We start from the raw sequence: 26638 nt of genomic DNA on the forward strand, positions 1-26638 counted from the left end.
AGACACTTGGACAGTCATGTTAATTGTGGCACTATACATGCTAGCCAAGTTATAAGACCTGCCCAGATGCCCTACAACAGAAAATATGGTACATGTATGCAGTGGAAGTTTACTCATCCATTAGAAGGAACATTATTATGTCACTTACAGAAAAATGGGTGGGCCTAGAAAATATTACGTTGAGTGAAGTAATTCAGGCCCAGTGAGACAAAGGATACATGTTTTCTCTTGTGGTGGAAGTTATAAATTAGAAAACTTATATGAAAAAATATATACAAGATTATAATGCATAAATACAAGACACAAATTGACTAAAGGATGGTATAGTCAGGGGAGGACTTCAATGGTGTAAATCCTTTGAACAATAACAAATAGTGCAACAAAATAAATACCAGCAAGCTGAAACATGTTGGGGAGGTCAAGGAGAGGGAGAGAAGATGAATGGGGAGAGGAAAGGGAGTGAATAATCAAAGTACACATGTGAACATGGAACCATGTAACTTGAATGTATGGATGGGAATCAGAGAGATGGGGAGAATGATGAAAGGGATGACACCAATCAAGACAAATTGAACTCCTAATCTAACTTGTTGAATTAAACCCTTTTGTGTAACTATTTAACGATAATAATAATAAAAATGTAGTAGCTTTCCTCTAATCTCATAAAAAACAGATTTTACATTTTCTCTCTATGGAACTAATCACTACTTGCTAACTACAGCTTGTTCCCACAAGCAACATTTGGATTTTAAGACACATGTGCATACAGCATTCATTTTTTTCAGTGACTTCAGAGAATTTCATGGTTTATGCTCGTCTTAATGATTAAATGTTTGACTATTCTCAAAAGGATACTAATGCAATTACTTGCTTCCTTATGATATTCAGTCAATGAGGTTACTGCCTTCTAAGGCTGCAATAGCAGCCTATTTAGATGGTCCCAAGACCCAAGTAAACATGACATTTCACCAATGACTAGTTTCTTGTGATTCCATCTCTTACTGCTTTGCAAATAAAGCTAACTTTGCACGGGAAGTCTGCATTTGCTAAACCAGCTGATTTGGAGTGCTGCATTTTGTTAAAATCAGATTACTAATTTTATCCTTGGAGTTGATAAAACTTATGCTCAAGAAATCGACAGTTTTATTTACTTAGTTATTTAGTTAGTTCTTTATTTAGTTTTTGGATCTTGGGGAAAATTTTTTATTAATTTTTTTAATGAAAATCTTAGTAAGCTGCTTAGGAACTGCAAAAGAACCTCAAAGCATTTATAGTCCTTAAACTCTGAATTAGAGAGAGGTTCACAACCTCTCATTTTTCCATCTCTGCACCTGCCCCCATCTCTCCATCACAAACAGACTCTGAACAGCTGCTGTGAGAAGGACACTCAGAGAAGGGAAGAAGAGAGCGAGAGAGGGGGGAATAGGACTAAAAACATTGAAATAAACGTCATGATAAGGAAATGGTTAGAACAGAAGGAGAGATGGAGGAGGGAAAGGAAGAAAAGGAGAAGAAGAGGAATAGGGTGAGGAGGAAGAGGGAAGGAGGAGGAAAAGACAAGGAGGATGAAGTAGAAAAGGAAGAAGAGGAAGAAGATGAGGAGAGGGAAGTGGACAAGGAGGAGGGAAAACCAGGCTAGATGTCAAAACTCCTATAATCCCAGAACAGAGAGGCAGGGCTAAGGCACATGAATCATGAATTCAAACCTGGCTTGCACTACATAGCAAAATGTTGTCTAAAAATCAAATAAGATAATACAAGCAAACAAGAAGCAGAGGACCTAGCAGGACAGAACAGAAAAGGGAAGAAGAGGAGGAAGCAACTCTGGCAGTTCTCAGAGGCACAGCGACAGCAGAAATAGTTGCTCCCCAGGCAGTCATTGCTATGTGACAGGAACAGAATGGCATGAATGACCTTCTATCCATGCCTCCTCTTACTTGATTTTCCCAAGACAGGGAGATAAGCAGGGCCAAGGCTAGCCTTTTTGTGTACACATTTCAAAAAAAAAAGGCTGACACCTCATAAGAAATTCACCCAAGATGCTACCTTCCTTTCCACTTTTATGTCATGGTCAGTCTTTCCCATTTCAGTAAACATGATCACCGTTCTCTTCAGGTTGAAAAACCCAACTCAAGCTTAGGTCCTCCATTTTGCTTTATCCCAATACTCCAATCCTTCAAAACAGCTGCACATTTAGACATGGGGTTGTATCAAATCTTCTCTGTCCTTTCCATATATAACATCAGGCCCAGATCACACTCCCTCTTTGCTCCTCCTGCTCTTCTACTGATTCTCGGAAGCTGCAAGACTCATCGTCTTAAAACTCAGAAGCACTCTTGCATCATGATAATTTGGTAGCCTCCCTTTTTCCTCAGAACAAATCTAAAACAACTGAATGTACAAGATTCTACACATTAGGCTGTAGTCTGTGTCTCTGGCCTTACATGGTGCCACTTTCTGGGTGATTCATTTAGCTTAAAGCATAGAATCTTCATGCAGGTGTCTGTCTGCTGAACAGGACAGGCTTCTTCCTGCCTTCTTAAATAGCTACATCTCATCTTAAGCTTAAAACGCACCTTTAAGAAGCCTTTCCTGATGGTTGCATTTCTGTGCTGTCACCTCTAGAATATTGTAAACAGTAGATAACTATATTGTCTATCTCTTTACACTAAGGATTAAACCCAGGTCAAAAACCTTGAGTCTTACAATCATTATTCTTTTCCTATATCCCAAAAAACATCTGAAACCAAGTGTGAGCTCCAAAAATATTAATTGAATGACTTATCAATTAAATGAAGAAGAAATCTCTTTTTCAAAAACAAGTTTTGGCATTGAAGCTCCAAGTCTTTTACAACCTTTCTGCTTCTCTGCACTCTCTCCAATCCTTGCAAATACAGAGATCATCGCTGATCACTACTGAACACTTGCCCATTGCAAACCACCTCCTGGTTCTCCCAGCCACACAGAACAAACTTCAAGAGACAGCGTGGGATATTACTGAAGTATCCAATAGGTACCACAAATACATGTTTGATTTGAGATTTTTAATCACCCAAGGAAGTTTAATTTCATTTGTAAAAGGCAGCTCGCTGTCATTTGTGACGGATTCACATTTGATTATGATTGCAATTACATATGATAGAATCATATCTACATTCTAGATACACAACTGATAAAGACCCGGGTCATCCAAAAATTTAATGACTAAAAAGAATCCTGTGAACAAAATCCCATTAAAAACAAGTGTGTTCACCTCATACATAAGTTTAGAATGAGACTAAAGAACAACTAAATTTTAGTTTATGCTCTTATATATAAAGGATTGAGGTATGTTCATGGACACTGGCCAGTCTATTAGTTGAGTCACTTGAACCACTCTGAATTGCTCAATGGATAAAGAAAGGCTTACAAACATTTAGAGCCAGAGTAGCCAACCTGACTTGCCAAGGTCTGAATTCTAATAGATCTTTCTCTCTTTTCTTTTTTATTTGAAGATTAGGTTTAAACTCAGGGTCTCATACTTGTTAGGTAGGTTCTCTATCACTTGAACCACTTTATATTTTGTCGATCATGGGGCTTGAACTCAGCGCCTGGGCTCTGCCCCTGAGCTTTTTCACTTAAGACTAGCTCTCTACCACTTGGAGCCACAGCACCACTTCTGGTTTTCTGGTGGTTAACTGTAGATAAGTGTCTCATGGACTTTTCTGCTTGGGCTGATTTTGAACCATGATCCACAGATCTCAGCTTCCTGAGTAGCTAGGATTATAGGTCTGAGCCACCAGTGTTCGGCTCATTGGATATTTTTAAGATAGGGTCTTAATTTTATGCCTCGGCAAGCCTGAACCATGACCCTCCTATTTGTGCTTCACTATACAACTGCCATGACAAGTACTTGTACTACTCCTACATTGTACATTCCCTAGGATGATAGGCTATGCCCAATCACTGATTGAAATAGTGTTACAAACTTCTTTTCTCATAAGCTAGCCTTAAACTACAATTTCCCAATCTATGCCTCCCAAGTGGCTAGGATTACAGGCTTGAGCTTCCTGGCCCAGTTGCATTTACTTTCTTCCAGATTAAAAAGTGTTTGAATTCATGACTGGCATTATGTCAGGCATCTGATTATAACCCCAGGCACTAGTATTTTTTCTCTGGTTCTCATGTCACTTGCAATTAATTTTATTGTTAAGAATGCTAACTTTTTTTTCTCTAAGCCAAATACATCAGTATAATCTTCAAATGCTTGTACTAAGACCTCATTTTTCTACTTACTGTACTCATTTATTTTTTTCCAGCCCTAGCATTACATACAAGCAAATTATCAGTAAACCCTGAGGTTTCTGGTCTCCTTCAAGCTAAAACTTGTGCTCCTTCTACTTAGGATGAGGAGTTCCCAGTGTTCCTCTCTCTGCTTATTTAATCATCAAGTAAAAATATGAAATCTTCGACCTTAGCTGACATTTCATAGATAAAAATGACTGCAGCTTCTTATGTGTCAAGATGCCATTTATATCTTTCAAGATCTTATGAACTAAGGCTCTTGGTGGATGGAAAATTGGGCACTACAAGGCATAATAAAAGACAATAAGAGAAAATGTTTGGCTGTGGACCCAGATGGTCATTAATGGCCCACGCAGTTATTGTGTCTGTTGCCCTGGTTTTCATGCCAAAATAGGCAGGCACAGCTTACTTAGATTGCATGCCCATGTCATGAGAGTTCAAAGGAGGGAGAAACAAACCAGCTTCCTAATGAAGCAAAGAGTCAGGCTCCTCTTACACTTATATCAAGCCAGATGAGCACATGTCCTGACTCTTATGCACATCAAGAAATATCTTGAGAGGATGGTGGAAGTGTAGCTCAAGGGTTACAGCACTAGCTTAGCATGCGTGTGGCCCCGTGTTTAATCCCTAGCAACACACACACACACACACACACACACACACACACACACACCTTCAATTAGAGGATGAGGCCTTGAGACTTAGAACAAAAAAGTTACATTAGAACTTTCTCATAAGGACTGGGCATAATTTTTCTGATACTGCTTTCTGCTTCTCTACTTGTCATAATGCTATCTCATGTGACACCTAAGGAAGAAAACTGGGGTAATCAAATGCAAAAATGTTATGGTTGAGGCTCTGGCTTACTTCAAAATGTTGGTAACTTATACAAATTTCTATTTCTCTTTCCATTTTCAATTGCATGATTATTTTAATATACTGACAACTATTTTTCCTTCCATGCTGGAAAGAACTTTTTAAGAATAAGGGAAGTTCTGAACTGGTGCTCTTTACACTCTTCAGTTTATTTCACTGAAGACTTCAAAGGAATGTTCACAGCTGTACGTTCTATGTGTTTATAAATGCGAAAGCTTTACTAAGAATCTTTCTTGGTGCCACGGGGATTTAAATTAAAGCTAGGATAAGGGAACATTCTAAAGGAATGCAAGGGGGCCACTTGAAATTCTTTGTAGCAACTTCTCTTAGGTACTATTTAATTTTTCCTCACTTAAAAGTGGAGTGCTTTTCTCTTATTTACTGCTGCATTCATGTCCATATCGTCACAGATTCATGTGAAGCATTTGCCACAGTTCTCAAGCATCAGGAAGCACTGAACCTCCAAGATTAATAATAAGCTCTTGGTAGGAAGTAATTTCTTCTCTCCAGTAGAGATCTCACATTAACAGTACTAAGACAGACATTCTCACTGTAATTAAAGTTCAGTCCAGGAACACAAAGAAAGACATGGTTAACTTCCTGATCAGGACACACACACATAATATATATATGTATGTATGTATATATATGCATATTCATATATACATATATTAATATATGCACATGTATATATTTATACATATATACGTATGTATGATCACATGTATATGTGTATTGATATATATACATATATGTATACACACACATATGTGTTAAAAGCTAAGGAAGAATCAGGTAAGAATAGAATATGTTTAACATTGAACCAGTTGGGTGGCTCAAGGCTGAAATCCTAGCTAGCTTCTTAGAAGGTAGGGAATGAGGGATTGTTGTTCAAGGTCAATCCAGGCATAAAAGTTCATGAGACTCAACTAATGGCTGGATGCAGTGATGGGTACTTGTTATCATAGCTGCTGGGGAAGAGCAGTTGGCTGAGTGTAGTGCCATGCATCTGTTATCCCCACTGGTATAGGTAGGAAAGCACAAATAAGAAGATTGCAGTCCAGTCTGGCCCAGAAATAAAATAAGACTACAGTTTGAAAGTCATCAACACAAAAAAAATGGCTGGAGGCATGGCTTAAGTGGTGTAGCTTCTGCCTTACAAGTGCGAGGCCTGAGTATAATGCTCAGTACCAACCAAATTTTTATATATATGAAGGGAAGCTGGGTGCAGGTGGCTCACACCTGTAATCCTAGCTACTTGGGAGGCTGACGTCTGTGGATCATAGTTCAAACCCAGCCTGGGAAGGAAAGTTCATGCAACTCATCTCCAATGAAACACCAAAAATAAGTGGAAGTGGAGCTGTGGCTCAAATGGTAGTGTACTAGTGTTGAACTTGGGGACAGCGCCCAGGCCCTGAATTCAAGCCCTAGGATCAGCAAAACAAAACAAAACCTTATGAAGGGGATCAAAGAATACAGGCTTTTCTCACCCACCACCTATCTAATGCAGAGCACTAGGTCTGAAGTTAGAATTTAATGAAATAGTAATCTAACGAAGACCTAATGGTCAAGTCTGTATTATTATTATTATTATTATTACATGATTACCCTCTTGAAAATATAAAGGATGATTTTTTTTAGTGAAGCTTAAATGAACTAAATCTATACATGATTGCCATCTATGTTTCAATACAAAAGTCACACAGAGAAAGCTGGAAAACACTTCCAAACTTCAGAATTTGGTTTTATAGATTACAACTACTATAAAAATGGACAGAACTTCTAAATACATGAACTGTTTTGACATAATGAGTTCAGGCTCTTTGTTAATATTCCAGGAAACAGATTACATTACTAAATAATCATTGAAGGACCTACACTATGATACCAATATAGAGTACTACAAAGTTTAGGACCATAGGACCTTTTCAGGTTTTTGTTTTATTTTGTTTATGAGGCACTAGCGTATGGACTCAAAGCCTTGCCCTGGTGCTTGCTGGTGAAGTGCTTTACCACTTGATACAAGCTGCCATCCCTTTTCGGTTTTGTTAATTTTTGAATGGCCTCTTGCTTTTTTCCCCCCAGGGTTGATTTCAGACTGAGATGCACTTTAATGCCTCTCAAGTAGTTGAGACCAGAGGGACATACGATCATACTCAACTTGTTAGTTGAGATGGGCTCTTAATTTTGTCCATGTTGTTTCCCAATCGCCATCCTTACATCTCCGCTTCCTGGGTAGCTCAGATGATAAACCACTGTATTCAGTTAACTTTAAAGTTGAGACACAAACTTACTGTCCTGAACAAGTGTGGAAGTGATCAATTTTCACTATTTGGGGGAAGTATCTATGCTGTAAATTAGCCTCTTGATGATTTTGGAGTTTGAAGGTAATCAGTTACCAATTTCAATGCCTCCATTTCCTTATCTGAGAAATATGAACCATGCTACTATCATTGTTGCTACTTTACTATACCCAGTAGGATGCTAGGAAGGCAAAATTCTGTAAGCATGAATAAATTATGCAGAAGACTTAAAGCTTAATGGAAAAAACTCCAAGCTGTAAGCCTCTCTGTGCACTTTGTGTACTCAGTGCTAGATCTACCAACATTTATTAAGCCTACATGTAGTAAAGTACTCCTAAGATAAAAAGCCTGACATTATCTATTCCTCATTTCTCTCCTGTCATTTGGTAATTAATATAAATGTGCTACTAAACCTGAAATTCAGTGACTCTGAAACAAGTACCATCCCTTGAGTGATGGATGACCAACATGCATGGCCACATTAAAATGGAAGAATCCCATGGGCAGCTAGCTTCTCAGAGAACCACCATTAAATCTGAAGCAAGAGTGTTTGGATGCTGGGCGCTGGTGGCTCACGCCTGTAATCCTAGCTATCCAGGAGGCTGAGATCCGAGGATCACGGTTCAAAGCCAGCCCGGACAAGAAAGTCCACAAGACTCTTATCTCCAATTAACCACCAGAAAACCGGAATTGCACTATGGTTCAAGTGGTAGAGTGCTTGCCTTGAGCTGAAGATCTGAGGGACAGCACCCAGGCCCAGAGTTCAAGCCCCACAATTGACCAAAAGAAGAAAGAAAGAAAGAAAAGAGTGCTTGGGCTTCTGTTTTAGTCTCTTCTTATATTCTTGATCCCTGACATTTGTGATAGGTTATTTTCTAGATTATTCAAGAGTTAAGTTTGGCACAGTAATTCCCTTAGAAAGCTATCCTTCTAAACCCAAGCTTGTAGAGTTGAAGCAGGCGAATTAGTACACTGGAAAGAGAATTAGGAGTAGAGTCAAGCAGGGATGGCTCATGCCTGTAATTCTAGCTACTCACAAAGCTGTATCTGAGAATCAAGGTTTAAAGCTAGCCTGGATAGGAAAGTCTATGCGACTTTTAGAGAGAGTTCTTGACTATGCTGTAGTGCTCAACTGACCTCCCAAATGTAAAATAGTGGAAGAGGTTCACATATCTTTTAAGAATGATTTATGGGCATGGAGACCTCTCACTATGTAATAAATCTCTACAGCCAGTGCTTAGTACTGAATTTCTCATCTAAACATTAGACTACTTATGAGGCAGTACAAAAAAAACTTCCTTAAACTTAGGTTAAGTCAACTTTTGAGATCCACATATATTTTTTTCCAAATCTTGTAGGTTTCTGCATTTATCCTATGTAGGGGAAGTTTTTTGCAAGTCTGGAAAGTTAAGGTTAGTGCTATTTAATAATAGTTTGCCAGAGTATGCCTGAGCCCCGTAAATAACACAATTACAGAGAGGAAGAAAGTAAAGAAGAAATATCTCTGGAATCTTCAGTTCCATGTGAACTGCAGCTCCAAGAAATCTGAAAAGACTCCCTTCTTGTTTCCACAAACACAAAGATCATCTTTTAAAGCCCTACCACATTTCTCAGCAATTCTAAAAATAAGCCCAGCCTCTTCACCTACTCATTCCTCACTGAAAATATCTAAATATAATACTATATAATGTTTCTCAACATTTGAATACAGACAAATTATTTAAAGGTGAATGCTACTACTATTTCATCTAGCAATGCATGTGTAGAATAGTAGAATAATTGTGTGTGTGTGGTGTGTGTGTGTGTGTGTGTGTGTGTGTGCTTATGAGGTAAAGCAAATATTTTGAAATATAGGCTACAGTATCTTAGAACAATTATAGCCATGAGCTACTTATTTTTTTTTCTAATTTTAAAGAAAAGCACTTCACTGTTGAGGTTTGTACAGTCATTCTATGAAATAAACCTAGTCTATGCCTGGAGAAAATATCTGAATATTTCAGGTCCTTACTCTATAGTTTCATTGAGTAGAATTTTTCTCCTTTGAGCAGCAAGAGTCAATAACCAGACTAATTTTATTTTTCAGTCGTAGGGCTTGAACTCTGGGCCTGAGCGCTGTCCCTCAGCTCTACACTTCAAGGCTAGTGCTCTACCACTTAAGCCACAGTGCAATTTCTGATTTTCTAGTGGTTTATTAAAGAGTCTCAAGGACTTTCCTGCCCAGACTGGCTTTCAACTGTGACTCTCAGATCTCAGCCTCCTGAGAAGCTAGATTACAGGCATGAGCCACAGGCACCCGACCAGACTAATTTTTATGAGTTGGTTTCTTTCTTAAAACTTTGGTCTTTATTGGGATACATTTTTATCATGATGGAGAACACTAAACTATGATTTGATTACTCTCAAAATAACAGCATAAGCTTTATTAAGCCTCAGATTTATAGCAGGAATCAAACAGTTGAACTCAAGTTAGCCTCCCTGGCACACACCCAAGAGATGTCATTTTTCAGCTGTGGTCACATTGTGTCCAGTGATATTTCTAACAAATGCTATTTAATGCTTCAATAAACCTGCAGAGTAATGATGCAACCATTCTGAGATGGATGACCTAATATGCATCAGTTTTTAAAAGAACCATGAGAACACAGATCAGACTGAGATCATTCTTTCTCCCCTCTCTTCTCTCTTGTACATATCCTTACTTCCTGTGCTCTCTTTATACACATAAGTACTTAGTGAGGTCCCTGTGTTTCCTTTGAGGGCAAACAAAACCAAAATATGCATATTCAATACCAGAGTGGGTCAGTTTTTCCTTTACAGACCAAGGGAGAACTGGCACTGGGAGCTGAGCAGAGTGACTGGCTTGTCAGCTTAGGGAGAGTAATGACAATCATATTCCCCAGGAAACTTAGATCAAAAGCTGGGTGCCAACGGCCACACCTGTATTCCTAACTATTCAGCAGGCTGAGACATGAGAATCAAGCTTCAAAGCCAGTGGAGGTAGAAAAGTTCAAGTGACTTTTACCTCCAATTAACCACCAAAAATCCAGAAGTGGAGCTGTCACGCAAGTAATAATGCGCCAGGATTGAGAGAAGAAAAGAAAAAAAGCTTAAGAACAACACCCTGGTCCTGAATTCAACCTCAATACTGGCACAAAAGTAAAAATAAATAATAATAATAATAATAGGCATGTCCCATTCTCTGCATGGTTTTTCAAACTTGGAAAACTTTTAGCTACACTGTGTCACAAAATCCTCCAAACTGAGAAAATCATTAGACATACTGTGATATCTAATGAGATCAAGTAGATATTTACTTAGTACCAAGTTCCTCATGAGGGTAACACTCTATCCACCATCATTAGTCCACACAGCATCCCTGTGCACATTAGGAAAGTGTAGCTCAGTATCTCATTTGGGCAACTGCACATCAGTGGGCACAGGGTTGTGGGTGGAGAAGAGTTGGATTCCAACATCTTCCAGTAGCCTTGAGCATTCAACCTCAGACAAGGAATATGGCCGTGGGATCCCATTTATACAACTCTCTCCATCTCTTCCTTTCTTTCATGGTTAAAAATCACAAGAAGGCTTAAAAATCAAAATGCTACTGGAACATTTTTCTATAGTTATTACAGTATAGGGTTGTGCCAGATTGCAATGAGAAGTGTTCCCAATTTGCCAAATTCACTCTGCATAGATTCCAAGAAGCATCACATGATACTCAGTAAAGATTCCTTGTAATAATTTTTCTGAGGAACAACCAGGAAAAACTTCTCTCCTGTGTTTCACTACCAGGAGAATGAGACACTTACCACCATCTTCAACTGCAAAATGGAACAGGTCACTTGTGGCATTTGCTCCTTCTCGTAAAACGTAGCAGATTTTCATGTCATCAATGTCAGCTAGAAAACAATAACAACAACAAAAAAAACAGAAAAAAATAAGACAACCAATTCCTTGTTACTTATGCTATTGGCTATTAACTTTTCTGTAAACGTGATTTTTTTTTTAGGTCACTTTCTAAAGGGCCCAGTGCTCTATAGTGCTCTATTAGTTCCCTGATCTCTAAACCCCTTGGATTCCAGCTGTCTCATGGAAATCTGATCCTTACACAGATAAATAGAGCTGGGGACTTAGATTATAATAATAGCAAGGTGTGGCTGCTCCTGGCACCAAAGGAGTGACTGACTACCTAAATAAGGAATGCTAGACACCATGACAGGTGGAAACGAAGATATTTTGAAGCATGGCAGATTTCCTGGCCGCCTTGAAATCAGATCCTTTGCCTCCCTGTACGACTGGCCCTACCAGCAGGCACAGAAGAGGAAAAGTCTTTGCTTCCTCACTCTTGTTCACTTTTTGTGCTTCTAACTTTAAGCTTTTTGAAGTTTAAAACAAAAAAAAATATCAAGGAGATTTTAAAAAATCCTACAGATCTAAATAATTATCATTAGAACTCAAACACAAATCTAATAAAAACAGAAGCTTTTATTCATAGTAGAAAGTTACACTCTCTCAGACATGCACCTCATACTGCTTGTTCCTTTGTGAAATCCACTTGCCTAGATTTGTTCTCATTACTAAGGCAAACTCTCTTCTGAAACGTATTTTTGTTATTATTAAGGTGTTATACAGAGGGGTTACCATTTCGTAAGTCAGGCAATAAGTACATTTCTTTTTTTGGACAATGTCACCCCTTCCTTTGCTTTCCCCTAGTTTCCTTCTCTCATCCCTGCATACCACAGGTGTAGTTTACTGAACAGTGTTTACTGAATACCACGAATGTATTTGTTCACCCTTCTTTCTTCTTTTGCCCACTGCAGAATAAAAGACAAAAAAAATCCAAAAGGAAAAATGAAAACTACCACCATGAGCAAAAACAATAACTCCCTTCCCCATGTTTCCATTTCCTGGAATTTGTTTCAATACATTTAAAATGTTCAGAGGTGTTACCTCTGTGGATTTCTCCCCTGAGAGTGTCCTGCTGGAGTCTGTGTGTAAATACCAAGAATCTTGTCTAGGTTATCAAGTCTCATTGTATTTCAAATCCAGCTTCCACATATGAGAGAAAACATGTACTAAGGCAAACCTTTTTAAGACTTTCTTTTTCATCTATTTAGCAGTTCCAGACAATAGAATAAAACAAATAACTACTATATTGTGTGATAATAACAATAGGTTGTTACTTGAGCTGGGCCAATCAGTGAATTGACAAGTGTTATATAAAGTCAGATCATAATAAAAATAGCTTCCACATTAGGTATGTGATGTTTTATGGATTTTCTACCTCCTAGGAGCTACTGAAAGCTCATATTACAGAGTTCAAAGGTGTTAGACATAAGCCAATGGGTCTAAGGAAGAGGAAGAATCATCTCAAGCAAGGCAAGATTTGGGATCTCCAAATTACTTCATGATTTCCTAGAGCTCCGTGTAACAGATGTGAAATACATGCTCTATCCTGGATTATACAATTCTGAAAGTTGATTCACTTATAATTAGAAATCTCAGGAAGGTGAAAATCCGATTTTAGAGTTAATATTATGTGCTTATTAACATAGGTACTTGTAGGTGAAGCAAGTCCCAAGGTATCTCACGTTTATGTTTATAGGAATTCCCCACACTTCCTCACTGGTGTCTTTTTTATGTGCTTTATTTTTATTACTACCTTTAAGTAGTTGTATAAAGAGGTTTTAATCAATGTCACCCCTTCCATCCTTTTCCCCCATCCTTTTCAACCCCACCTATCTCTTTAAAGTGGCCTAGTTCCATTTTCACTAATGCACATTGCCTACTATGTCTATATTTACCCAACCTTTCTCCCTCCATTCTTATGTCCCTCCTCCTCTTGGCCTGTCTGACCCCCACAACACTTGTTCCAGCTTTCTGGTTTTCATTTTGCTAAACTGTAAGTTTGTTGTTTATAGGAGTTACAATATTGAACTCTTCTCCTGCTTATACCAGGACCCCTCCATACTCTGGCTGGTGTCATTTGTATCTCTCTATCTGGCTACCTTTCCCAGTAGATTGAAAACTTTTGCCTGTGTGTGCTGTGTGTGTTTTTCCCCATAATCCTTTGCTCAAAGTCTTATTCTAAGAAAGGCTCAAGTGTTACTTAGTTTGAATGAAAGAACTGAGTGGTTCTGGCTCACACTTGTATCAATACCCTCCCATGTGTGTTTCTGCAGAGCTAAGCAGTTCAGGCCCCTCCCCTGTACAGCTCTTGGTCTATTTACTCTGAAAATTCAGCTTTTGTAGGTTGGTTCTCTTTATCAGTAAGGAATGAGCTGAACTCTGCTGACTACACATCCCTTTCTTGGGGCAATGCCCTTGATCATGTGAGGATGACTGTTCCACTGCTCTACCTTTTCTTAAATTTTGTAAGAAAAGATAGTATCTGAGAAATCTGTCACTGCATTGACTTATTTTTAAGAACTTTCTTTAAAAAAGAAAGTTGTTTATTATCTATATTAACCAATTACCTTAAAAAGGCAAATAGAACATGAGTACAATTGTAGGACATGCAAATGTCATGATTTCTTTCCAAATTAAGGTATGTAACATTGATTGGCACATACCCAAACCATGTTTATTTTCCTCATCACTTTGTTAATACTAATTTATGGTTTAAGAAATGGACTCTATTAAAATCTCAAGTAGGTAAAGACTTTTTGTCAACATTACTTCTTTTGACATTTAAAATTTTTATATAAAAATAATGAAACAGCCAGGTGTCAGTGGCTCATTCCTGTCTGTTACTACTCAAGTGGCTGAGATCTGAAGATCTTGGTTTGAACCCAGCACAGGTAGAAGAGTCCATGAGATTCTTATCTCCAGTAAAAAGTGAGAAATAGAGCTGTGGCTCAAGTTTTAGAACTCTAACTAGGAGCAAAAAAGCTAAGTGACAGTGTGAGGCCCTGAGTTCAAGCCCTAATACCAGCACAAATGCACATGCACACACACACATGCATGCATGCACACACGCATATGCATGTATGCATGCATGTGTGTGCATGCACATACCATATGTGTGCACATGTGTGTGCACACACACACATGCATGAATAGAACCAGGGGGCCTCACTGTGATAATTCCATGGTAGGTAAAGACTTTGATCAAAATATTATCTTAAGCTGGGTGTTGGTTGTCTCACCCCTGTAATCCTAGCTACTCAGGAGGTTGAGATCTGAGGATTGCGGTTTGAAGTCAGCCTAGGAAGAAAAGTTCCTGTGAGACTCTTATCTCCAATAAACTACTCAAAAAAGCCAGAAGTGGTGCTGTGGCTCAAGTGGGAGGATGCTAGCCTTGAGCTGAAGAGCTGAGGGACAGTGCCCAGGCCCAGAGTTCAGGCCCTATGACCAACAAACAAAAATTTTAAAAAAAGAAAAGAAAAGAAATGTACTTATTACCTTACTCATGTAACTGTAACCCCTCTGTGCAGCATCTTTACAATAAAATAAGATTAAAAAAAGAATAACAGAAATGTAATATAAGCATAAACACCAGATTTCTTAAAGTACATAAGTACTCAAGGATAAAAAAATTCTAAGAGGTAAGCAACTATCTAAGGGTTAACTGGGTTTTCTTCAGCTTGCTGAATATGCATTGCTTTAATTTCAGCTAGTCTAAATCATCCTATAGTTTTTCATTAATATGAAATGGTAATTCATTAATATGCTCAATAACCATACCTGTTTCAAAATCTGGGGACATTACTCTTTTTCTGAAAATGATTAATAAATTATCCCACAAAAGATATGATAACATATTCTTTTTTAAAAAGTTACTATCTTTGAATAATTATACAAAAGGGTTTCAACTCAACAAGTCAGTTTATGAATACCAATGCATCTTGATCAATGTCACCTCTTCTATCAATCTCTCCCCTCATTATGTATTCTACCCAAAGAAGAAAGAGTCCAGACAAGTGATTCAGACCTTGGGGAAAGTGAAGGATTGTGGGTAGGGATAACTTGGCAAAGAGGTAAAATTTGACATAAACAATTTCTGTAATCTGACTAATTCTATACTGTTTATTAATGATGAGTTTTACAAACTAATTAATTCTTTTTCCCAGGGGCCACTAAGCCAATCAACTTAGGAATCAACCTTCACGAACCACCTTCCCTAAACTGACTTAACTCAGTGTATTAAAAAAATTATCACATCCGTTTTGCATCTCTGCTCATGATAAAGCAAAAAACAAATTAGAAAGAGAGCCCAGTTTTCTCTCTAAACACCACCTCCTTTCTCCTCCTAGAGTAACAGCCAGCCATGGCAGCTCTCTAGAGCTTTCTCCATTTTAAACACTTATCTAATCTCCATAAATCACCGCCACGAACCACACTCTAGCCTCAACTTGTTCCAATGAATACGGCATGATTCAATACCAACAGTTTCCCTAGTCAGTGTTTGAGTTTTTACCAAATATGACTAACTCCCCTTAGAAGTTATTTTTTGAAAGACACCAGAAATTTTTATCATAAACATAACTACTCTACCTTTACAAATGCCATAAGAAAATGAGCCATGGCAACTCGAAAACCACTAAGAAATAGATCAATTTCCTATGATAAAATAGCTTCATTTTAGAGTTTCATATTTCAGAAATATTATTCCAATATTTACAACTGTTGAACTTGGTCCACAGAATTTAAATAGCTTGCCTGCCTTTATCCAAAAATTCTTTTTAAAACACTCTGCAAAATCAGACTCCCTTTTCAGCTCAGTAGGAAGATTTCAAGTACCATTTTCTTTCCTCTCACAGATTCCTTTCATCCTCTTCATTTTCCATGAAAGTAAAGTGGGCTAAGCTGGCAAGGCCCCTCTATCCTCAGAAAGACTTCACACAAAAGTGTCCTGCTGGTCTGGCATGACACTTGGCACTCTGGGGTTTTCCTGTCCCTACAGGCCCTAGGATGTATGCAGGCTTTGGGCCAAGAATCAGGAGGCTGGAGTGTGAGACTATTTGCCAACATCAAACAGAGAAGTAGTTCACTTTAACACAGCCTTTTGCTACATCCATGTGTATTAAAGTATTTGTTATCTAAGTGCAGAACACTGTTGCAGGAAAAGAATACCGCTCCGGGATGGCCTAGGGTTAGACTCCAGCTTTACCCACTGAGCCCACACAGGGTAGATCTAGTTTCCATTCCAATGTGGGCAGATTTTCATGAAAGCAACACAAATCCCTTTGTAATGAGAGAGTTGTACATTCTGGAGAACGGAGCCCTAACTCTCCAGGCAGCACACTGAATGAACCTCTCCCTTCCCTTGCTGAATAACTGTGCATAGGTCACCTAACCTTCCTGTTTCAAAGGGCATCCAACTACCCCAGGAGACTGAGGTAAGAGGAATCTTATTGCCTAAGGAATGCAGGTATGAGAGGAAACCAATGTCTGATATTGTGTTTCCAACAGGAGAGAGAGACAGAAGGGCACAAATGATAAAGTAATTTCCGCCATCTACTATTAGCTTGCTTACTTTTCTTTGGAGTCTTAATAGAATAGTGAAATAGCTGTATGGTTTGGAGGTGATCATTAACCTTTACATACCTCATTCATTATTACCCCCTCTCTTTTTGTGTGTTGTCATAGTAGCTTACAATGCTATATAACTTTTACAACTCTAGACAGGTGTTTATCTCTTAGGTTTTCAGACAGGTATTTGTCTGAATATAAATATAATATAAATATATTGCAAAATATAAATATAAAATATAAACATAATATAAAAATCTTAGAGACAATACGTACATAGTTTTTCTTCCCATTACAAAGTTCCTAACAACTGCAACAATGTGGACAAAAATGTTCTTAAAAATAATGAAAATAACATAAATTTAAATGTGAATGAATGCAATTAACCAATAGCACACTTTTCTTTAATGTACTCAAATACTTCATGGACATGCAGGATATGAAACATAACAGCTCAGAAGACAGGTGTGGAAAATGTAGCAGAGTGGAATTCTGCTTTGATTTTTTTAATTCACCAAAGGCTTGCTCCTGCTTTAACACTACACCTTGCCACTATCAAAATACATTGATATCTGGGCACTGGTGGCTCAAGCCTGTAATTCTGGTTACTCAGGAGGCTGGGATCTGAGGATCACAAGTTGAAGGCAGCCTGCTTAGGAAAGTCCATGAGATTCTCATTTCAAATCAATCAGAAAAAAAGCTAAAAGTGGAGCTGTGGCTCAAGTGATAGACCTCCAGCCTTAAGCAGAAAAGCAAGAGAGAATGTGAGGCCATGAATTCAAACGTAGTACCAGCAAACAACAACAACAACAAAAAAGACCCCCCCCCAATCCATTACAGTCACTCTGATAGAAGTTACTGTAATGAGATATAAACCAAAATGGAGCCATTTCCCCAGGAAAGTGAGTCTACTGTCTCCTTCTCTTTCTCCCTTCCTTTGAACTCTGCTTTTATTGCTCTACTTATAAAGCTTTCAAGGACAGGCATTTATTCAAGAAGTAAGACCTAGAACATTGTTTGGTTTTAAAGAAAAGTCAAACATACCTTGGGTAAAATGGGTGATGCTGTGGTTGCCTTTGCCCAGGTTGAGGAGGTATCCATGTTGAGGGGGCTTGGTCACAATAAATCTAAGAGAAAAGTGTAGACTGTCTCTGTCCTCCACTTTCAATATTTTGTTTGTGATCATGAACCCCAAGTGGCCAGTGGTCAGGATGCGGAGCGTAGATGCCCCTTTATTGACTGTAATTTGGGGGATGTTATTGTCAACAGCTAAGATCTGAATCTTCATCATTTGGGGTCTCCTTGTTTCAAATACTGTATCAGGAAAAACATAGAAGTCTGTATGAGTACCATCAGTCACGGTGAAAGAGAAGCTATCTTCACTTGACTCCGTGCCATCATGTTTGTAGCTGATTAAGTTCTCGTTCAAGTCTTGCTTGGTAAACACCATGACAGGTTTGGTATGGTTGAAGAGGAGATGACCATGAACAGGGATCTGGGTGATGGTGAATTTCAAGAGTTGGTCTGGAGTATCTCTGTCTTCCACAGTGAGCTCAAAGGGAGTGATCAGCTTGCTCTCACTTTCAGTGACCACCAAGCTATGGATGGTGACCACTGGCTTTTTGTTGTCCACATCACTGATGGAGATACGGAATGTGCGAAAGACAGGGTTACGCCCATCGGTGACTTGAAACTCAAAGCTGTCCATCTTCACCTCGTCCTCAGCTGTGTGGATGTAGTAGATTTTGTTACCAGCTAGTTGGAGCTGAGTGAAAGATGTGATGGAGACTCCAAGTTGGTCTGTGCATTCTAGGTGGCCTCTCATGGGAGCCCGGGTGATGGTAAAGACCAAGTTTTCATCAGGACTGTTCAGGTCACTGGTGCTGAGGAGGTCTGTGGTGAGAGTGACCTTGCCACCTTCCTTTAAGGAGACTCCCTTGCTGACCACGTCAGGGAAGACCATGTCAACACTCCCAATGGAGATATAAAAGTAACGATCTATGAGGGCATTTATTCCATCAGTCACATCAAATTTAATTAGATCTCGAATGCCTTCCTGCCCAATGTGGACGTATTGAATGACATTTCTGTCCACTTCATCCTGGGTAAAATTCATGCCCAGTGTGATATTTTCAAAGACACCTGTAGGTTTTTGTCGCTGGAGAAAACCATGTCCTGGCCCATAACGGATAATATAAACCAAGGATTTGTCTTCAGAGTCCAAATCAGTGGCCATTAGTATTTTGTTGTTGATCATTTTGGTTTCCCCAATTTCTATCTCCAATCCATTATTGATGGTCATTCTGGGGGTCTCATCGTCCACAGGAATAACCATGATGAGGACCACCTTTTCCACAGAATACTTGCCATCTGTGAGTTTAATCACAAAACTGTCTTCCTGGGTCTCAGAGTCATCATGCTCATAGATAATGCTGGAACTTTCTATGATTTGGTCCAGGGTGAAGCTTTCCACCAAGACAGTGCCATTTATCAGCTGGCTCATGATATGACCATGAGCAGGAAACTGAGTGATGACAAAAGTTAACTCATCAGGAGGGATGTCGGCATCAGCAGCGTTGAGAATGGGGGTGTCGATCACCAGGCTCATGCCCTCCATCACCATAAATTCTCTCATAAACAGTTCTGGCTGTTCATCGTTGGTAGGAATGATGACAATGGGGAAAAACTGTCTCTCTGAGAAGTTAATGCCATCAGAGCAACGGAATACAAATCGATCTTCCACGGGCTCCACCCCTTTATGGACACTCTGGATATAGTTAATGTGACCCTGTCTCAGATCTTTCAGAGTGAAGGCACTGATGGCAATCCCTGCTCTTGATTTCTCAGAGCCTGGGGCTGGAGAAATGTTCTCCACATAACCTGAAGTTGGCTGAATCACTATGGTACATAAGAGGTCATCATTTGGGGAATCAATGTCTTCAGCACTGATGTGCATGGAGGTGATCACACCTTTATCACCTTCCAATACTATAAACTGTTCACCCACTGAAATTTCTGGGGCCTGGTTATCCACAGGCAGGATGGTCACCCACACAGTAACACCTTGGATAGTATTGCCACCAACTGTCCATTCTTGAGATGTATCTGACAGACTCAGGTTAAAAGAGTCTGCTCTGGGCAACTGACCAATCTCACCACTGGTGTGGGTATAGACAACAGAGCCCTCCAAAATGTCCTTTTGAGTAAAGTGCTCTGCTGGAGCTCCGTTCACCAGGATTTCCCCATACAAGGGTGGGTCTTCTAAGAGGAAAGTCAACATCAAATCATCTGTGTACTCATCAGTCCCCTTAATAACATTAGCCGTGACTTCAGTAGCCTCATTTTCTAAGACATCCAGATAAGATTCTATTTTCCCAGCAGGAAGGGTCAGCATGGGGGCCTCATGTTCTACAGGGCGAACATTCACTCTAAGCGTGATTGGCACCACATGGTGTCTGTCACTCACCTCCAAGGAGCAGCTATCAGCCAAAGACTTGTCCCCGGAATGAAGGTAGGAAATCCGGCCTTGTTTGATGTCTTCCACGTAGAAGATCTCTCCTACATGCAGTGTCTGTCCAGACACTCGCATGTGGCCATGTTTGGGTTCCTCTGTGAGAGTGAAAGAGATGTGGCCCACATCGGTATCAACATCCTTCACGTGCAACTCGGTCTCGGTCAGGACATGGAGGCCCTTCTCCTGAATAGTGAAGCCGGTGTTTAGGATCTCAGGTGGCTGGTTGTCCACGGGCTGCAAGTAAAGGGTGAAGGTGCCAGGAGCCACATTTCCAGCTCGGTCCTCCACCTGGAATTGGAACTGGGCCACTCGAGCAGCCACTCCCAGCTCTTGACCTGGAGGTCTGTAAGCAATTTTATGGTGGTTGACCTGTGCCTGCGTAAAATGGGTTACCACGACTGAGGGGTCATCAGTCAGGACCAAAGTACCCAGAGGAGCAGGTGCATGGTTTTCATCTGTGTCCACGGGGGGCTGGGTCACAGTGTAACGAAGTTCTCGGTCATCTGTGTCCAGGTCAGTGTAGCGCAGCCACTTCTTCCTCAGGGGTGTGAGCTGAGATTCCTGCACCACCATCCGAAGGGGACAGCCGCTACCCAGCTCTGGAGGGAGCCGATCCACGGGATGAATGCGTATCATGAACTTTTGAAGTCCAGATTGATTTGGAGGGTCGTGGTTATCCTGGACTCGAAATGTGAACTGGTCCATCACTGATCCAGGACTGTGGGGCCCAGAGTGTCTGTAGAACAACCTCCCTTGGATTATGTCTTGCTGATGCCACTCTGTCACTCTTCGTTCATAAAATGCTCCCTGCTTCCTCCATGGGCCCCTGGTCAGCTCCTGCTCCTCCCCAGGAGAGTGACTCTGGCGAAGAAGAAGATGCCCCATGGTGGGAAAGGGAGACTCCAACACAAAACGAAGCAGTGAGTCATCTGAATCCATGTCCGTGGCACTCAGAGCAAGGGGTGGGATGGGCACCGTGTCCCCCTCTGCCAGTGTCAGCCCCGTGTTGGCATTGAGGACAGGTGGCTGGTCATCCACAGGCACTAAGGTGATGGGAAACAGGAACTGGACCTGGTGTCTGCCTCCTCCATCCACCATGCGGAGGACCAGGTTGTCACTCAGTGAGCCGTCTTTGTCATCATGCTGGTAGACCACCTGGCCAGCTGCCAGCTCTGCCACAGTGAATGTCTTGGGAGCAGAGCTACCAATGGGAGCCCCCAGAATGAAGAGGTGACCATGCCGGAGTCCAGCCACCACCTCCAGCCGTACTGCTTCCAGATCATCCTCATCACTGATGACCAAGTTCTGCAGTCCACCACCGCCTGCAGGACCCGCGAGGGGCCGAGACTGACCCTCATAGAGAATAAGACCAGTGTTCCGGGTGACCACTGGGGCCAGCGTGTTCATGGGTTTCACCACTACCATGAAGGCAAAAGGATCAGAGGCTGCTCCCTCTGGATCCACCACCTCCAGTTCCAACTCAAAAAGACGCTCCTCATCCGAGTCTTCAGAAGGGGGCTGGTAGGCAATTTTCAGAAGGCGCAGGTCCCTCTGAGTGAAGGAAGAGAGGGGCAGGCTGCGGTCATCCGTGCTCACCAAGTAGCCCTGCCCAGGCTGGAAGGGAGAGGTAAGGTTAAAGATCAGCAGGTCAGGCGGAGACTCAGCGTCTTCAGCCGCCAGCATGTCCGGAGTCAGGGCGGTCAGGACGAACTGGTCCACCTCCATCATCATCATGGCCACAAAACTGGGTTTGGGGGCGGTGTTCTCAGCTCCTCCTCGGATCCTCACCAGCACCTGGAAGTGCTCGCGTTTTAAAGCAGGACTTCCTACCGGAGCTCCCCGGGAACGCAGCTCCACCACCATGGGTACCCAGTCCCGGTTTGGCGAGTTGCTGGAAGCTGTGTGGCGGTAACGGACGCCTAACTCCTGAAACGCTCTGCAGTCCATCAACAGAGGCTCGGGGTCGCCTCCTCGGGTTCCTCCCGGGATCTGCGGGTAGTGGAGGAGTTCTCCATAGCGAGGCAGCGCACCCAAGCCCGGCCGGATGCCCACGCGACACTCCTCCTTCTCGGGCTGGTAGGCGAACTCCAAAGTGCGTGCATCCAGGGCGTTGCTGGTCCCCAATAGCTCTTCCACGACCAGGGGCAAGTTTCGAGTCACCACCTCCAGCTGGGTGAAGACCACTTCCACCTCCAGGGCTAGAGGTAGCACGATGGTCCCTCCGGGAGCGTCATAACGCAGCTGCAGCCGGACTCGGTCCCGGGATGGGCTGCGCGCGCCCAGGTGAGAATAACGCACCTCCCCGGGGCCGAAGTCGCACGGGAAGCGCTTGGGACCCAGGCGGCCGGGCCGCTGGGCCAGCGCGTCGTTGTCCAGCACGGTCACCCAGCAGCGGTCCCCAGGCTGCACCTGCAACACGAGATCGTGCAGCGGGTCCAGCCACACTTCCCGTCCGAAAGGTACCCGGAGTCCGCTGTTCACCAACACGATGGCTTCCTCCGCCGGGACCCCAGCAGCCCCCGAGAGACCCGGGGACAGCAGGGCTGCGCCGCCGGGGGCCGCGGGCTGGGCGGAGAGGAGGCTTCCCAGTGACAGGAGAAGCAACGGCAGCCAGGGCGGCGCCGCAGGTGTCGGCCGAAAGCCCGTGGGGTCCGCGGCGCGGCGCGCGCGGGGGGCGATCGCGGGAATCCCGGTGGCTGGCATGGTCCGAGTGTTCTTCGGGCTCGAACTGGTGGTGAGCCTGGAAGCGTGCACCAGCGGTCCCCCCACCCCGGGGTAGACGGCGGGCGACACCTCTGGGAAGCGTCCCGTCCTCCGCGCGCTGCCCGTCAACCCAGAAGGGTGAGTGGTGAGCGGCGCGCGCGCGGCGCAGTCCTGGGCTGGAGCCCCCGCTGGCTCCGCCACCCGCTGCAACTCCTAACTTTCCGGGTCTCCACCGTCCCTTCCCACCCCCGCCTCCGACCCTGGGCTTTGAGGGAAATCCCTCCTCCTCTCCCCCATTTACTCTAGTCCCCCCCAGGAGGCCAATCGTTGGTCCCCGGAGGAGGCCCCGAGCCCAGGGTTGGGTAGCGACTCCTGTCAATCAGCTCTTAGGGGGACGAGGCGGGGAAACCGCGGGCAGAGGGGTCCGGGTGGGGGTTGGGGGACGGAGGCGCAACAGGTTGTCTGGGAAGTGAGCGAGCGAGCGAGCAGGGGCGCAGCCTGGAGCCCTTGCTTTGCAGGGCGCATGGATCTGACCGGCTTCATCTGGAGGGAAAGGGGGGGGGTCTCTCTCCCACCCCCGCGGTGAGGGATCCAGTTCTTCCTCGGCCTGCGATGCGGATCAACTCATTTTCCCCCTCTTCCTTCCCTCCTCCCTTCTGCTATCAATGAAAAAAAAAAATCAAACTTGCAAACCCTAAGTGGAAAGTTAAAGACAGAGCAGCAGGAGTTTGCACCGAAACCCAAGGCAGTGTTAGAAGAAGAAACTCTGGGGCTTATTAAACAAACAAACACGCAAAAGCGCAACTGAAATGAGAAGCTAGAGCAAGGTCTCCCCACCCAGTGACCGCCCCACGTGGATTTCTCATAGATTACCTCGGACTGGTGAGGTTTTTGTTTTGTTTCACAGACTCCTTTGCAATCAACATTCACTGAGCAAAAAGGGAAACCAAACAGCAACACCAATAACAAACTTTCAGGTATTTGGAATGCGTAAGAAATGCACTCGCATTAGAATGGCTAGACTCGCACCGAAGAATAAGTTTTAGGGAATGTAGCCTCAGGCTGTTCCAGAGCCGGGGCTGAGCGGGAGAGCTGTCATTACAGACGATTAGACCAAGTACAAACTCAACCCACTTGTCAGCATCACGTTTCTTTGCTTGCCGAGAGAATTGATAAATACCCGGAGGGCGAACTAAAATAGTTGAGATCCCGTTTCAGCCACCCCGGATTGAAGTCACAGCTTGAGCTCTTCCTGCCCCCTGGTGTCTGTCTTTTTTTCGTGGTGCAGATTCTTTTTATAGGTTTTCTGCCCATCTCACTGACCTCCTTCACCCTAAACTCTTTTTAAAAACTATTTTTAAAATTGGTTCTTCAAGCATTCTTGTGTTTTTTATGATCCAAGTATTTTTATCCACAGACAATGTTGTTAAAAATTATTTTAATTGTAAAGGTGATGTACAGAGGGATTACAGTTGCATAAGTGAGGTAATGGGTATATTTCTTTTTGAATAGTGTCACTTCCTCCCTTGTTTACTCCCTGTAATGCTTTTTCCCCTAATCATACAAATCTGTTTATTACACAGGAACAAAGAATTGAGATAATAGTTATTCTACTCTTTTCCTCTTCAAAAAGTACTTGGAATTTGAAAAAGAGACATCTGTAAGAATTGTGACTGCCCTCTGAAATTTCTGAATTAAAGATATGCAGGTGCTTGTTTGGGTAAATTCAGAAAGACATGCCATGCCTGTCTTTTTAACCTTCTGGGGCTAACTGGAGATCCCTAGGTGAGGATTTTAATCCCTGGCTGACACATAGAGCGTTTTCCAGGCCACAGAACAACTCTGAACACAAGCATCTCTGAGAGACAGCAGGTTCAGGTCCACAAAGCCACTGGGCAGTTGATCTCTGAGAGTTAGAGATGGAAATTTCAGAAACTTTTTAAAAAGAAGGAAGATAATAATGCAAACAAATAACATCTAATTGAATCACAAAACCTTATTCAGTGCGTGTGATCTTTGGAGAAGTGTGTATGTGTGTGTGTGTGTGTGTATGTGTGTGTAAGAAAGAGAGAGAGAAAGAGAGAGAGAGAGAGAGAGAGAGAGAGAGAGCGAAGGCAGCATGCCAGTGCTGGGGTTTGAACTAGCAATATTCCTGAGCTTTTTTATTTTTCTTTTCTTTTTTGTCAGTTGTGCGGTTTGAACTTAGAGCCTGGGTGCTGCACTTCAGCTTTCTCTGTTAAGGCCAGTGTTCTACCACTTTGAGCTACAGCTCTACTTATGGTTTTCTGCTGATTAATTGGAAATAAGAGTCTCACAAACTTTCCTGCATGGGCTGGCTTTGAACTGTGCTCCTCAGATATCAGCCTCCTGACTAGGTAGAATTGAGCTCTAGCTACCTGCTCCTGACTCCCTGAGTTTTTTGAGCTCAAAGCTGGAACTCTTTCTATCACTTTAACTCTCTACTTACTGCTTTCTGGTGGTTAATTAGAGATTCACAGACTTTCCTGCCATGGTTGGCTTTTAGTGGAAATCCTCATGTCTCCACTTCCTTAGTAGCTAGCTAGTACTATAGACATCGCTCCCAATCTTTGGGGGGCTTTGAATTTGCACTTACAATTAAAAACTAGACTTCACAATGTATTGCAAAATACACAGTCAAGCACACAAACAGGTTGTGACCATTACTTTAAAAATCACCTAAGAAAAATCCCCATCTCACTCTATGCCAATTTCCAGTTCTCTTTTTCATTAGTATTTGATCATTTGTGATAATGATTTATTTCATGCAAGATTCAAATGCCAGATACAAAGATGTCCTATTTCCTGTACACAAATATAATGATGCCAAATGGAATAGAAAATCAGTTTCAGGACATGGCTCTTTCTAGATCATATTTCAGATGCTGATTGTATGTTTTTATTGAAAAATGTCAACTGAAAGGCAAGTAGTCCTTCTATAGGCATTGTGAGCTGAGCGTGGGTGAGTTCTGAGCGGAATCACGACTGACTGACCCCTGAAGCTTCCCAGTGGCTCCAGGGTTTCCCTTTCTTCCTTTTAAAGTCCAACTCTGTTTGACTTGCCAGCAGTGATAAGATCAGCATTTAAAGTATGGTGGATGCCTGAAGGGCAGAGTTCAATATTTCGTTTCATGTTAAGAATACCAGCCCACCTTTATTTGTAAGTTGCCTTAGGAAATCAATAATCTTTCTAACTTTTACATTTAGCCTGCCTTGATTAACGTGATGGAATGATTCTTAAGATTTTTTTTCTCATAAGTATTGTAGTTTATATTACAGCTAGATGGCAATGAATATAATGATCTGTTTAAATACCATTTATATTGATGATTTTGATCATTTAGTGAAACATTGCATTTTCATCTGAGATCCACTATTATCGATCCACTATTATTGATGATGATCTTTCTGAACAATAAGTTAGTCCAGTGCTAAAATGTCTCTGTGCTTAAAATTAGCAAGAAAA

At 42.0% G+C, this 26638-nt stretch overlaps 1 protein-coding gene across 1 annotated transcript in view; it reads right to left on the bottom strand.

The window, feature by feature from the left end:
* Frem2 (FRAS1 related extracellular matrix protein 2) overlaps positions 1 to 23272 on the bottom strand; it is a 155426-nt gene extending 132154 nt beyond the window's left edge. The window contains exons 1-2 of the mRNA XM_013031489.1: positions 17982 to 23272; positions 11273 to 11362 (exon numbers count right to left, since the gene is read on the bottom strand). Coding sequence (XP_012886943.1) covers positions 11273 to 11362; positions 17982 to 23154 — 5263 coding nt within the window. The 5' untranslated portion in view covers positions 23155 to 23272. The remainder of the gene's footprint in view (positions 1 to 11272; positions 11363 to 17981) is intronic.
* Positions 23273 to 26638: the final 3366 nt, after the last annotated feature.

The sequence above is a fragment of the Dipodomys ordii genome, unplaced genomic scaffold (genome assembly GCF_000151885.1).
Source record: "Dipodomys ordii isolate 6190 unplaced genomic scaffold, Dord_2.0 Scaffold140, whole genome shotgun sequence".
NCBI classification, from domain to species: domain Eukaryota; kingdom Metazoa; phylum Chordata; class Mammalia; order Rodentia; family Heteromyidae; genus Dipodomys; species Dipodomys ordii.